The sequence below is a fragment of the Zalophus californianus genome, chromosome 13 (assembly GCF_009762305.2).
Source record: "Zalophus californianus isolate mZalCal1 chromosome 13, mZalCal1.pri.v2, whole genome shotgun sequence".
NCBI lineage: Eukaryota > Metazoa > Chordata > Mammalia > Carnivora > Otariidae > Zalophus > Zalophus californianus.
In genome coordinates this window covers 83,664,853-83,679,783 of record NC_045607.1, presented here as the reverse complement: position 1 = coordinate 83,679,783, position 14,931 = coordinate 83,664,853, and the positions used below count along the sequence as shown (strand labels likewise).

At 42.0% G+C, this 14,931-nt stretch overlaps 1 protein-coding gene across 9 annotated transcripts in view; it reads left to right on the top strand.

The window, feature by feature from the left end:
- The window catches only part of TJP2 (tight junction protein 2), a 117,466-nt gene that overhangs the window by 57,924 nt on the left and 44,611 nt on the right, over positions 1–14,931 (top strand). For 4 of the 9 annotated variants that reach the window (XM_027615433.2, XM_027615432.2, XM_027615430.2 and 1 more), the window contains exon 1: positions 14,215–14,301. The exons of the other annotated variants lie outside the window; for them this stretch is intronic. In XM_027615433.2, the coding sequence (XP_027471234.2) occupies positions 14,230–14,301 (72 nt within the window). In that variant the 5' untranslated portion in view covers positions 14,215–14,229. Of the gene's footprint in view, positions 1–14,214; positions 14,302–14,931 lie in introns of those variants that run through there. 9 annotated transcript variants of the gene reach the window in all.

Here is a 14,931-nt window from a genome sequence, read left to right as displayed (position 1 = left end):
CACCTTTGGACAGGCTGGGGTAGGAGGATGTTGAAAACTGGAGCAAACAGCCCAAGGGGTAGAAAGAGCTGGGAAGGCTCTAACTACAGACGTTTCTTTCGAATTTCCTCCCAGAATCCTACTAAGGGTGCCTTTTCTCCTCCTCACTGTCTCACCACATAGCTCTCTCCCCCCAGAACCCAGAATTGATGAGTAAGATGCGCATCCATGGACAGTCTGTTAGGGCTGATACTATTTGAACTGTTGATTCTTGGCCCTAGGCTCAGTCAGCCACAACAAATGCTGGCTATATAATTCTGACCAGATTCTAAGTTAGACTTCAGGGTGGACAATGGAAGCTTCCAGTGTTTACACCCTCTTTTCAAAATAATTAAAAAAAAATTTTTTTTAAAGATTTTATTTATTTGTCAGAGAGTGAGAGAGAGCGCATAAGCAAGAGGGAGAAGCAGACTCCCGCTGAGCAGGGAGCCCGATGCGGGACTTGATCCCAGGACCTTGGGATCATGACCTGAGATGAAGGCAGACGCTTAACCAACTGAGCCACCCGTCCCTAAAAGATTTTTAAAGCAGCCTTCGCCTTGGGTTGTGGGTGCCACATCCTTGTTACTTTTTTTGAGGGTGCACAGAGAGCGTTCCAGCTTGAGATCAGGAACCAGAGTTTTTACTTCTGTTTGTCTAACACAGTTCTTCACAAAGTGTCTTGCTCAATGTTGATAATACTAACACATGTAGTTAATGATCTACTTTGAGGATTATCTGAAGCAAGATTTTGATCATAGGCCAGCTTCCCCTGTGGTATGTGATTGGAAATTGTGAACAAGTTCAGAATTTAGCTTAGGTAAATTACAACCAGGTAAGTTCTATTGCTACCAAAACCAAGTGTAGTTCACTTTGAATTGACCTAACTTTCGGATTACGTACCCACTCAGAACTAACCCCTTATTAATTAAAAAAAAAAACAACAGTAAAGAAGCAAACAGAACAGTATTATCCCTCAATAGTGACTGGATGCTAAGGGCAGTCCTAAGGTTTATTGAAGATTAAAATGAAAACCAAGGTGAAGGAAAGCAAGAATCGGGAAGTGTGTGTACCTGTCTCGATACCGGTGTGAGCACCTTGCAGGTAAAGACTGTGTCTTGCTGAACAGGCACCTGCACATCAGTAGGCCATTACTAAATTTTGCATGAGTTGAGACTAGGGGTTGGCAGAGTATAGTCAACTGCCTGTTTGGTTGGTTGTGTTTCCCCCCCCCCCCCCCCACTTACTAGCAAAGATTTGTTCTTACCTTTTTAAGTGGGTACATTCTAAATTGGTTATGTAAGTATTTATGTAATATCCTCTTGTGGCCCTTTAAGGAAACATTGGCTGGGCCATGGTTTAGAACTCTCAGGAGCAGGGTGCTTGGGCTTCTCACCCGTTCTGCTATCTGGAAACAACGCCTGTCGCAGTGCTGACTTGTGAAAGATTCTCGCTTCATGAGGACACTCCTGTCTGACGTCCTTCTTGGCCGTGGAAAAGCGAGAGAGAAGGGGTTGGGCCAGTTTGCTTTCTGGTTTCAGTCCAGGAAGGTGATGGATAATGGGCCAGTTGAGAAGTTTTGAGTGTAGACTTCCTCCAAGTTAAGCAGTAACATAAGCACAAGAAACTGTGGAGAAAGTATACTTCAAAGCACATTTTGTTTTTAGGATGTAGAAAGGCCATGAAACTGAAAGGTCCCTCTACGATGAAACATTTCTGTCTGGGTTTTGGATGTTCTTATTTCCCTGGATTCCAGCCTTGGAACAGTACTGTTTATTGTGTTTCTACATTGTTGACTATTTCAGTTCCAAGCAATCCATTCTTACCTGTCAAGGAAACCTTCAAAATTATAATAAAATGTCCTCATGGGTTAAAAGTCTTGAAGAAATGTAGTGCAGAAAAGGAGTTAATGACGTTCCCTCAGCTTAGGAGATTTGGAAAGGCTTTGGACTGCTATCAGTGACTGACGACTGACGCTGAGCTCTTAAGGCTTTACAGTCACTGTTCTCTGTACTATTCCAGGCCTTCCTACATCCTAAAAACAAGCATCCCTGGAGGGTGGGGACTGTGTCCTATGTTGTTCGGTCTTTGTTTGCAGAGCCTGGTACACAGACTCTTAAATGTTGAATGCAATCTATTTTTTAAATCTTATTAAACTTAGGCCACATTGCCCTTTTTTAGGGTGGGCCTTACTTAATATAGGAAATACCCCTCTTGTGTGGTACTTCAGTATTTATAAAAGCTCCCACATAAAATTCTCAGTCTTCACAAAAACCCTGGGAGATGGGTATTAATCACCCAAGATGCTTATAGAACAGCTGGTTAGTGACAGACTAGGGACTTGAGCCACTTACGAAGTAGAACAGCTAGAGAGCTTAGTGTGTTACTCTGTTTCCCTGACCCCTTTTTCTTACCTGCTCCTCAGTAACAAGCCTGCAACCATGCCTTTGGGACCTGGCTTGGAAATTACAGTTCACTTTAGTCTTTCCTCACAGTAGAAGGGGGTCTTGGCTGGAGCTTAAGCCCCTGAACGGACGCTTCGGCGTCAGCTGCCCTGAGGAGCCACTACTGCACGTGGAATCGGTGTCAGGCCCCGTGCCGTCGTCCTTCCCCCTCCCATGTGCAGTAACCTGCTGCGGCTGTCGACCCAGACTTGTATTTCTTCTCTGGTTCTCAGTAAGATTAGGAATTTAGACTCAAATATATAAAAATACACATTTGCCTGTGCCATTGACCTGCCGCAGACTTTTGACTCACTCATAGATGAGACCAAGATCCTTACTGAGTCCCGGGCTCCCCCACCTGCCTCCCTCTCTGTGCCGCAGATGTGGTGTCTCTCGTTTGCCCTTCAGTGAGCTGCATACCCTGCTTCCACAGGGTAACTAAGAAGAGCCTTCCTTCATCTCCCGAAGAGGCCAGTCCTTTCTATTCTAGACCTGTGTGTGCTTTCCCTTCATAGCACTTGTCAGCGCTTTAGTTTTGCAGCTGCTGACTGACTCCTTGATTTACATTGACCCTCATGAGTCTGTGAGCTCCCCGAAGGCAGGGCTATGTGTGTTACCCTTGTTGTTTAATCTCAAGTGCTCAGGACAAAGCCTGGCATGAAAGAGGTGCTTGAAAAATATGTGTCCAATGAACCAATGAATGGATCCCACCTTTTACGTGGAAACTAACTCCTGTAGGTCTGTCATCTAGAAATTATGTTCCTCTATACTAATTAGGTCCAGTGATTAACAATTAGAAAGTGCTATCTTCTGCTTTCCAGAGGGCTTAAATTCCTTTGACTTTCCCACAGCACCCAGAGCCAGGTTAGCAACTTTGTAGGGTGAGGACGTATTGTAAACACTTTAGTGTTTTTATTATGTTAATGAATGACAGGTAAGTGTTATTTTTTTTAGCTCCCCCATTTGCAAAATTTATCTTGCCTCTTATAAAAGGTATAGTGGAAGGATTTTATTGTAATTATTAAAGTTCATTTCTAATTTCCTCTAAATGGCATTTATTTTGAAATTTTAAATTTAAGGGAAAAGCATTCTTTTTTCTGCATCATTGCGCCACCTAGTGGGCTATGTCTGTTAGTACGCAGTGGCCTTTTCTGATTTCCTGACCATCACCAGTTCCACAAAAGGGAAATGTTGGGTGCCTTTTTATGCTTTTAGATCGCATACAATTTCTACCAGCAGTTTCTGTTACTAGGCAATGATGGATTTTTCTGAGAGGAGCTCAACATTGCTGCCTTCAGAATTTAAAAAAATGTTGACCCATATCTGAGATTTTTCCATGTCACCAATAAAGGACCGGTGCAGAGTGGGGGACGGGGTGTCTGCACACTATATTTTGGACTCAGTTTAGCTCAGTTTATATAATAATGACATATAAGATACTAGACCAAAGAATGAGATCTTTTTCTAAGTTTAGAAACAAAACTGTTTCAAACATCTTAACTTTTTCTTTATTTAATAAATTTGTCATGAGAAGAAAACATTAGGAGAAGCCTAATGTTTTTGTATAACTTGATTCAGTTACATCTCCTGTGTTTTATTAAGTCAAAGTCGTTAGTAAGGCTTGCTGATTTGCATTTTCAGTATTTTTAATAGCTTGGCTTGGTCTCCCACATTGCCTTGGTGTAGGAGGTGGATGCAGGAAACCTCACCTTTCCCCTTCCTGTCTCTGGTCTTTGCCGCCCCCTCCCCTTAATGGAGTGTGTTCTAGTGCAACTGAGAGTTGTTTTTCTCCGCTGATTCCATGCGATGCAGTGGATACACACTGAGCTAAATGTACCATTCAAGCACACTTTCAGTTATCAAGTTTGATATTTTAAATGTATAATAAATACATAGCAGTTGAAACCATAAATTGAAATCTTTTAAATCTTAATAGATTAATGGTTTAATACAAAATTATGTCTCATACTGAGAGCTGCTTAAATTAGTGTTTTCAAAGTATCAAAAAATGTGTCTTGTAAAAAAAAGGAAGTTTAATAAAATAAATTTCCACTAAAGACCTAAAAAAAAGGGCACCTGGGTGGCTCAGTGGGTTAAGCGTGTGCCTTTGGCTCAGGTCATGATCCCTGGGTCCTGGAATTGAGCCCTACACGGAGCTCCCTGCTCAGCGGGGAGCCTGCTTCTCCTTCTCTCTCTGCCCCTCCCCCTGCTCTTTCTCTTTCTCTTTCTCAAATAAATCTTGAAAAAGACCCCAAACCCCCAAGTATCATTTACTAAGTTTTACTAAGTGTTATTTTTCTTATATCTTTCTTATATCTTCTATATATCTTTCCTTATGCCTACATAAGGAATTAAAAATCTTTTTTCATTCTTTTTTTCTCAAAGGAATTTTTTTTTGAAAGAAAAGAGTGCATGGGGGCGCCTGGGTGGCTCAGTTGGTTAAGCGACTGCCTTCAGCTCAGGTCATGATCCTAGAGTCCCGGGATCGAGTCCCACATCGGGCTTCCTGCTCAGCAGGGAGTCTGCTTCTCCCTCTGACCCTCTTCCCTCTCGTGCTCTCTATCTCTCATTCTCTCTCTCTCAAATAAATAAATAAAATCTTAAAAAAAAAAAGAAAGAAAGAAAAGAGTGCATGCCTGAGTGGGGGAGGGGCAAAAGGAAGGGGGAGAGAGAATCTTAAGCAGGCTCCACACTCAGCCTGGAGCCAATGCAGGGCTTGATCTCATGACCCTGAGATAATGAATACAGCTGAAATTAAGAGTCCAGTGCTTGGGATGCCTGGGTGGCTCAGTTGGTTAAGCATCTGCCTCTGGCTTGGTCATGATCCTCGGGTCCTGGGATCAAGTCCCACACTGGGCTCCTTGCACAGCGGGGAGCCTGCTTCTCCCTCTGCCTGCCGCTCCCCCTGCTTGTGCTCCGCCCCCAATCAATCAGTCAATATATATCTATATATATCTTTTTTTTTAAGATTTTATTTGAGAGAGAGAGAGAATGAGAGATAGAAAGCACGAGAGGGAAGAGGTCAGAGGGAGAAGCAGACTCCTTGCTGAGCAGGAAGCCCGATGTGGGACTCGATCCCGGGACTCCAGGATCATGACCTGAGCCGAAGGCAGTCGCTTAACCAACTGAGCCACCCAGGCGCCCCTTGCAGGAAAACTTAAAAGGTTACCAAAAAGAATCCTTAAAGTATGAAAGCAAGTACTGTTTCTGTAAATAAGTAGTATTTTTCTTTTTTCTCCTCAAAATGGCATTTAAAAAACATGGCATTTGACTCATTTTGATACAGCACTTTGAATTGCTGGAACTTGTTTTAAAAGTAATGGGTCAGTACATATGAAGATGCTTGGAAATGTTTGTGGTGTTCAATTCAGAAATACTATAAAATATGGAGAGGGCTCCATGCACTCCAGTTTTGCCACAGTATTTGTTATAGTAGCCAAAAAAAAAAGATGGAAACATTAAATGACTGCTAGGGATATGGTTAACAAATTACATGCTAAATGTGGCTATTTATAAATTTAAGTTAAACTTCCTTAATTGCAGTAGCCGCATTTCAAAAGCTCAGTAGCCAGATGTGGCTGGTGGCTACCATATTGGGCAATACAGGTACAGAACATTGTCGTTACAGCTCAGTTCTGTTGGAGAACTGTTAGACCAAAACTTCTCTGACTTGTGTGTGCGTTAATCACATGGGGGCTCTTGGTAAAATACATATTCTTTTCAACAGGTCCAAGGTAGGGCTTTGGGATTCAGCATTTTTTTTAAGATTTTATTTATTTATGAGAGAGAGCGAGAGAGAGCACGAGAGGGGAGGGAGAGGGAGGAGTGGGCTCTCCGCTCACATGGGACTTGATCCCAGGACCCCGGGATCAGGACCTGAGCCAAAGGCAGATGCTTAACTGACTGAGCCATCCAGGCGCCCCAGGATTCAGCATTTCTAGTAAGCTCCCAAGTGTTAGCAATACAGTATCTAAACATGAGGTCTTTTAAGTTCCTGCATTTATTTCCCAATTCTGATAGAAAAAGCTTGTCTTTGAGGCTTCAGACTCTGTAAGGCTTACTGGCTTTCTGGGAATTAACCAGGGATATTGATATGTGGTGGAAGCATCGCGTCACTCTTCTGTGTGAGCCATCCTCTGATTGTGCCTTGGGTCTGGGAGGGACAGTTTATTCTGTATTTCATTAGGGCCAACCCTGCTATCAGGATTTAGCTGAGCACTCTAATAATTGGTTTTCTAACATGCCTTTTGACAAAGCAGTTTATAATTTTCTTTATCTTGGTACCTGTCATGGGGTGGTGGTTTGTATGTATGTATGTTTTTTTTTAAGTGAAGTTGTGTTTTAATGTTGTTATGTGCTTAGTCACATTCAAAATCATAGAGTAGACAGGCCTTTGTCCCTGTTGCCAAATGAGCACCTTCCTTTTTAGCTTATTAATGGTTTCTATGTAATTACAAATAAGGGTGGTCTGTTTAAATTACAATTATACTTCATAGCTCAGTGTATCAGAACTATGAACATAGAGGTCTGAAATGTAATTATCTGATTTTTTCCCCCCTCATGTCTTATTAAAATTGGACTTGTGCAGATCTGGACTCAGATTGTGACCAGCCACCTACTAGTTGTGGAACTGTAAGTTCCTTAATATTTCCGGTTTTTTATATATATATATATATATTTCTTTTAATTAAGGTTTAATTTTTTTTTTTTTTAGAGCAGTTTAAGATTCACAGCAAAACTGAGGGGAAGGTACAGAGATTTCCCATATACCCCCTGCCCCTACACAGGGTAAAAGCCTTATATCATCAGTATTCCCCACCAGAGTGGTATGTTTGTTACAGTTGATGAACCTACACTGACACATCATTACCACCCGAAGTTCATAGTTTACGTTACAGTTCACTTCTGGTGTTGTACATTCTGTGGATTTGGACAAATGTATAATGACATATACCTGTCATTATGGTATCATGAGAGTATTTTTACTGCTCTAAAAATATACTCTGTGCTCTGCCTATTTTCTCTTCTTCCCGATAACCCTGACAACCACTGATCATTTTATTGTTTTCATAGTTTTCCTTTTCCAGAATGCCATATAGTTTGAATCAAACAGGATATCACCTTGTCAGATTGGCTTTTTTCACTTAGTAATATGCATTAAGTTTCTTCCATGTCTTTTCATGGCTTGAAAGCTCATTTCTTTTTAGTGCTCAGTAATATTCCATTGTCGAGATGCATCACATGTTTATTCATCCATTCACCTGAAGACATCTTGGTTGCTTCCAAGTTTTGGCAGTTCTCAATAAAGGTGCTGTAAACATCTGTTTTTGTTTGGACGTAAGTTTATAACTCCTTTGGGTAAATACCAAGGAGCACATCTGCTGGATTGTGTGATAAGAGTATGTTTCATTTTTTGTTTATTTTTTTAAAGATTTTATCTTTAGTAATCTCTCCACCCAACATGGAGCTCGAACTCAAAACCCCAAGATCAAGAGTCACAGGTGCCACCGATTGAGTCAGCCAGGCGCCAAGAGTATGTTTGGTTTTTAAGGAAACCACCACACTGTCTTCCAGAGTGGCTGTACCGTTTTGCATTCTTGCCAGATCCTATTGCTCTACATCCGCACTGCATTTGGTGTTGTCATTGTTCCAGATTTTGGCACTTCTAATATGTGTAGTGGTATCTCTTTAATTTGCATATCCCTGATGACATATGATGTTAAACATCTTTTCATATACTTATTTGCCATCTTTGGATCTTTGGTGGGATGTCTGTTAAGGTCTTTGGTCTGTTTTTTAATCAGTTTTATTGTTGAGTTTTTCGTATATATTTGTCTGATAATCATTCTTTATTAGACATCTTTGCAAGTATTTTCTCCTACTAGTTTTTGGTTAGTCTCTTCATTGTCATTCACAGAGAGAAGTTGGTAATTTTAATGAAGTCCAACTTATCAATTCTTTGTTTCATGGCTCATCAGACCTTATATTTTCATAAGTAAAAAGGGAGGAATTGGGCTTTTGGACTGTTTAATGGTTAGCAGCCATTAAACACTTAGCACAGTGTCTGGCACTTTGTAATATTCAGTGAGTAATGATATGTTTTAGGTCCCCTGGTTTACACATGTGTTCACAGAGGTGAAGCCCTAAGGAATTTATACTTAGCTGGCCATTGAAAGAGCCAGAAATAAAGTCTGACCCGGTTCCCTTCCTGCACCCTCTCCTTCCCAAGTCACCAGGGTTCTACAGTCACTTGGAAGAGTTGGCTGAGCCAGGTTGACTGGACCCAGACCAACTACTTGGAAATGACTGTCAGGCTTGTCAGAGGGACTGGATCTATCACTGGTCTGGTGCCCAAGCACCAACACCATGGCTTCTTTTTCTTTTTTTTTTGACTGAAAGGCCAGGAACTGAAAGGCTCTATCGGTGTACAGGGAAAGAGGCAGCGTTCTTCAGTGGAAAGGATACAGGCTTTGCAGCCACACTGACCTGGGTTAGATCTGTCCTCTGCTACCTTTTACTTGTATGAACTTGAGCAGGTTACTTTACTTCTCTGACTTAAGTCTTCTTTTCTGTAAGATGAGTCTAATAATTATGATATTGCTAATAGCTAGAAATAATGGAGCATTTACAATGTGTCATGCACTACCCTGAGTTCTCTACATGCATTGTCTAATTAAATTCTCATAACAACCTTAGAAAGGTTTACAGTTGGGGAAACTGAGGCAAAGACAAGTTAATGTAATTTGCCTGAATTAAGTGGTGTGCAGTAGAGACCAGAATCTCCACTTTCTGATTATGGAATCCATTATGCATCCCTTTAAAAAAAAAACAAAAAACTTCTTTTGAGATATAATTCACATACCATACAATAAAAGTGTACAATTCAGTAGTTTTTAATATATTCACAGAATTGTGCATCCACCACCATATTCATTTTAGAACATCTTTATCACCAAAAAATAACTCACACATCCCTTAGTTAAATCACCCCATTTCTCCCTGAATAGCCACTCCTAGGCAACCACCGATCTACTTTGGTCTCTGGATTTGCCTCTTCTGGACATTTTACATAAATGGAATCATATACAGTATTTGTCTTTTTGCATCTCTCTGACATCTTAAACTCTACAAGATTCATCTATGTCACACCGTGTATTGGGACTTCATTCCTTATTATGGCCGAACACTAGTCCGTTGTATGGATAGACCACATTTTGCTTACCCATTTATCGACTGGTAGTCATGTGGATTGTTTTCACTTTTTTGCTATTTTCAATAATGCTGCTATGAACATTGATGTACAAGTTTTTGTGTGGACATATACTTCCAGTTCTCTTGGATTCCATGATATGTTCGTAACTATTAGACTGCGCTCTTCCAGGAGACAGAAAACAGGCAATTCTTATTTGGGAGGGATCTTGTTATATTGTTGCTGCAGGGCCTTTGGTGGGTACCTTTATTGAGAGCGCTAATTCTGTGATGAGCCCTGAGCAAGGCTTTTCCAAATGCTGCTTCTTTCGGTCCTTACAGAGTTTATAATAGGGGAGACATTGTGTGCCCTGTTGTACAGATGAGGCACCTGAGCCTCACCAAGTGAGCTGCTCAAGGTCACAGAGCTTGTAGAATGTGTGGGGAGCTGAGCTTGGACCAGGTGTGTGTGATGGCCTACAAAGCTCTTACTTAACATTATATGGCTGCCATTTCCAGGGCTATATTTATGAAGACCCTGTCTCCCACTTGGAGGTTTGTTGGCCCGGATTTTATAGAGTGCTTTCCACAGGAGTTTGCTTCATTTCACCCTAAGAAGTAGACAAGGATACTCTTACTCCTTATTTGTATCAAGTGGCAACAGAATTCACTGTGTGCCCAAGGTCATGGGTGGGTTGGAGGGTCAGAGTCTTGGTTGTAAGTGTCTTCTTGGAGTCTAGGTTCATTGCTCTTTACATTTCAGCAGAGCTGCTTTCTAAACAACAGTTGGGTCCCCTAGCATACCATCATTGTCTCCCAATTCTTTCTGTCTTTTAATGCAGACTAAACTTTTCCCTTAGGTAAATAAAGGGTGATGGGGTTGAAAAAAAATCTCAGTAACTCTGGTACCTTTCAACAGTGGGCCTAGAATCTAATCATATGAATTCTGATGACCTTTCAGGAAGCCCTCTTGTAACTTGTGTATGTTACTTTTTTCCTAACTGTAAACATTGTACGGTGTGTGCTGTGAGCACGTTGTACCCACGGTTTTCACTGTTGCCTGTGAGCACTTAGCCTCTGGAGCTGTGAAGTGAGGGTCAAGAGCTGTAGAATGTGTGGGGAGCTGAGCTTGGACCAGGTGTGTGGGATTGCCTTGTTATCCCATCAGAAAGTGAAATACTTGTGGAATAAACGTTGGACGATTTTTATTAGTAAACCAAAAATTACTTGAAGACTTGCTTAATTCACTGCTGACTAATTTACTGCTGTAAGAAAGGGTTTACTTTGAGAGACCACAGGCAAGTGGCCCAAAGCCAAGGATTTGGTTTATAATTTTAAAAATTAGTCATTTTAGGAAAAGAGACTGGAGCTCATTTTCTGCCTTCCCTGGGAAAAAGTGGTTCCTGCTTACTTCTTTGATAGGTGTCTTGAAATTGTGCCCAGCGATTGTGACTTTTACTAAATCCTTCACAACCATTAAAATAAGACCAATTTCGTGAGGCAGTAGAGGGGTATGCTCTTTGTAACTGCTATTACCTCATCACTCACCTTGCTCCAGCCCCACATGACCTTTTTTCTTCCTTGAACATAATGAGATTCTTTCTTACGTCAGGGTCTTTGTACCCTCTCCTTGGAGAACGGCTCCGATATTTTTAGGATTAGTGCTTTCCAGTGTTACAGCCAATGGCACTTACTGCTCCTGCGATTATAATATATGTTTATTTGTTTATTATTGTTCCTTCTTCCCATTAAAATCCTTCCTGTGAGGGAAGGACTTGGCTTGTCTCCCACCAGCGTGGACAGTGAGGCTTTATCTTCATCTGCTGTGGCAGAAAGTAGCACTGAGCCGTTGTTACTGCTTACTGTCCTACTTCCTTACTGGACTGTGACTGCCTTGCACAGTGACTTTGGGTAATTTGCCTTTCAGGCCACAGGCCGCTGTTCAGGAAATGTTTCTCGAATATATGAATATGGAGGTTAGACATCTTTGGGAAGGTAAATTGCTAAACTTGATCTTTTCTTTGAGGCAGCTGTTCTGCCACAAAATGTCCTTTTGATGCCCCCGGTAGAACCACTTCTAGGGAAAGGCTGCAGTGGTGCCAATGGCCACTCTCTACACCACTGTCTTTTTCAGGGCCTTCGCTCTGTGCTGTTGTGTGCATCCTGCACAACTCTACCCTTGCCCCAATCCCGCTCATTCTTCAGACCTCATCTCAGTGTCACTTGCTTAGGGGAACCTCCCCCTGCCGGTCAGGTGCTGACTCTTGCCAAGCTTCCCGAGGGCAGTGACGTATCTCTAAATGCCATGCTTTTTATTTATCCATCCATCCATTCATTCATTCATTCATTCATTCAGTAATCTCTGTGCCCAACGTGGGGCTCGATCTCACAACCCCGAGATTAAGAGTTGCATGCTCTTCAGGCGAGCCAGCCAGGTGCCCCCCCCAGTGCCGTATCTATATCATTTCATCCTCAGAGTCTAATAGGCTGCACTTGGTAAACATTTGCTGAGGGAATGAGTAAAGAATTAGTGATAGTGTATTTGCATCTCCATGTTCCACAGTGGCATCGTTCACCATAGCCAAGAGGTGAGAGTAACCCACGTGTTCATCCATGGATGACTGGATAAACAGAATGTTGAATACACATACAATGGAATATTATTCAGTCTTAAAAAGGAAGGAAATTCTGACACATGCTACAAGAATGAACATTGAAAATGTTATGCTAAGTATGCCCCACACAAAAAACCAAATACTGTAAGACTCCACTTATGTGCAATAGCTAGTAGTCGGATTGATAGGAACAGAAAGTATTATAATGGTAGTTACCAGGGGCTGGGAGGAGGGAGCAGTGGGGAGTTGTTTAACGGTGTAGCGTTTCTGTCTTCCAAGATGAGTCGTGGAGACTGGATGCACAACAATGTGAAGTACTTAACACTACTGAACTGTACACTTAGAAATGATTAAAATGGTAATTTTGTTATGCTTTTTTTTTTTTTAGCACAATTAAAGGAATTAGGGCAGAAACTGTGACGTCTGGAAATCACTGTACAAGAATCTGGAATTCTTAAGTGGTAGGATGCCTGTGAATTCTGGGCAGTATGCATAAATTAGGGAAAGAAGTATTTATTTCCTCATCAGGGAAGCTCAGGTATTTTCGGGAAGACTGACAAGAGTCAAGGAGGGAATTGCTTGTGTCTGCCTTCCTTGCCTAGGTTCTTGTGCTTCTCTGCTCCAGGGGCCCAGTGAGCCAGTGAGCCCTGGGATGAGCCTGGCTGGTGTGTAGGGAGCTTGCCTCCATTTGCACAGCCCAGCTGAGTACTGGGCGTTGTACTTCCTGCCTTTCTCGGTGTTAATATTTGAAGCAAACTTCTATTCATTTCCTACCCTATTTTGCTGTTCTAATGCTTATGAAGAGCTTAAGGGAGAGACATGAACATTTTCGAGTGCCTCTTCAGCATGTGCCCTTTGTAGCGGGTATTTCATTTCAGGCTGATGGTGGCCCTCTGAAGTGTAAGTGGTATTCTCTCCATTTTGTGAAGAAGGAGACGCTTTATCCAAGGCCCCACAGCTAAGTGACAGAACAGAGACTGCACCCCAGATCTTCTGCCTTTATAGCTTTGTTTCTGCCTCTGCATCATGTTGTTTCCTCTGTGGTCTCCATCTCATGGTCCATATTTATCAAACGGTTCCAAGGGTGCACTCTTCACATTTACAAACTACGTGGTGTGAACCCTTGGTGTAACATATAGAGTAGTGGCAAGAATGATGACTGGATCCCCAAGACCATGCTTCTGAAATCCCAAACCCAACTTGAAACCCCAGACATCCCATAAAGTCTTTTCTAGATGTTCCAAAAACCTAAAATGTACTTTTCCACTCTCCCCCACCCCCACCATGGGTAAAAACAGAAACAGATGGTAAGGCTCTTTGTTACTCTTTTATCTGCTAAATTTACAGAAAGGTTAGGGAGAAGAGAAAACTCTGCTGAGTGAGCACTCTGTCCCCCAGTTAGCTCCAGGCTTCCTCCCGCCTGCAGACCTCTTTATCTCCAAGGATGTGAAACATCTTATCTTCAGGCCTTTAATTTCTGTGTAACATTTAGCAATTCCATTCCCACCTGAAACTTTCTAGCCAGTTTATACCTTTTGTGTATGTGTGTACGGGAGGGTCTGTATAAATAAACACTTCTCTAAATGTTCATTTCCAAAGTTTTGCTCCAAAATGTCCTATTTGCTTAATAATTTCTACTTTGATACTGAGTCACTCAGTGTGTCTAACAGGAATATTTGCTCCGATTCTCTCGTTCCCTTCCCTTGCACGGGAGAGAGGGAGGGAAAGAAAGCTGTTCAAGTGGTATAAATCCCGACTGCTTTCTTATTTTCCTCACAAGTGGTGCTTTTCAAAGCGTTCCGGCATCCCTGCTGTATGGATGTGTCACTGTGCGAGATGACAACAGGATTTGCTGGGAATGTGGGCCACTATTGTATCTGTCTTACATAACCACGTGGAGTGATGGCAATGGGTGAGCAGCCTGGGGTGTAGGCAGTGGCCTGGCTGATTAATCTCCAGAGGCTATGAAGACTGCTCAGGTCCTCCAGAGGATGTGGATCCAGGCTGTTAAAAAGTTTGGGAGATTGAAAGGCCATGTGAGTCCCTCTGCAAGCTCCCCCGCCTTTTCTTTCCCAGCTTTTCTTTGTGTGAAATGGTTGGGGAGCAAAAGCTGTCTCACAGTGACTTCTTTCTCTTCGGATTTATTTGCGCTTCTGGAAGCTTTCAGTAACAAATTGTGACATGTAGCGTGTGGTCAGTGGTGGGTTTTAAAAATACTTGGCTTATTTTTAACAGACGTGTGAAACTGATAGCCTCTTATGGGACTTAGGAATCAAAGGCTGCTGTTTTCCATGTGTTGGGAGTCTGCAAGCACTGTGTTGCTTCCTGGGAATGACTTAATTTTACTGCCTCGTAGAAGATGTTTGAGTTTGGGAATTTCTTGTTTTGGGGTAAAACTTTTTGCTTCCTTGTTCTACAGAAATCTTTATTCTTATATCTAGGTTCCTAAAATACAGGAAACAGTTTCTCACATGTTCTTTTTTTCCTCTTAGAATCTGAACGGTAAGTACTACTGTAATATGTTTACTTTTATGGCTTGGGGTTTTTATCAGGCAGCTCCCTTAATGGGCTGAGTTTGAATAATCTTTAGCTTTAGCTATGGCCTCCATCTCTGGGAAGCAGCAATTTGTGGACCAAAAGCCTAAAAGTTAGTTGCCTCTTGGGGG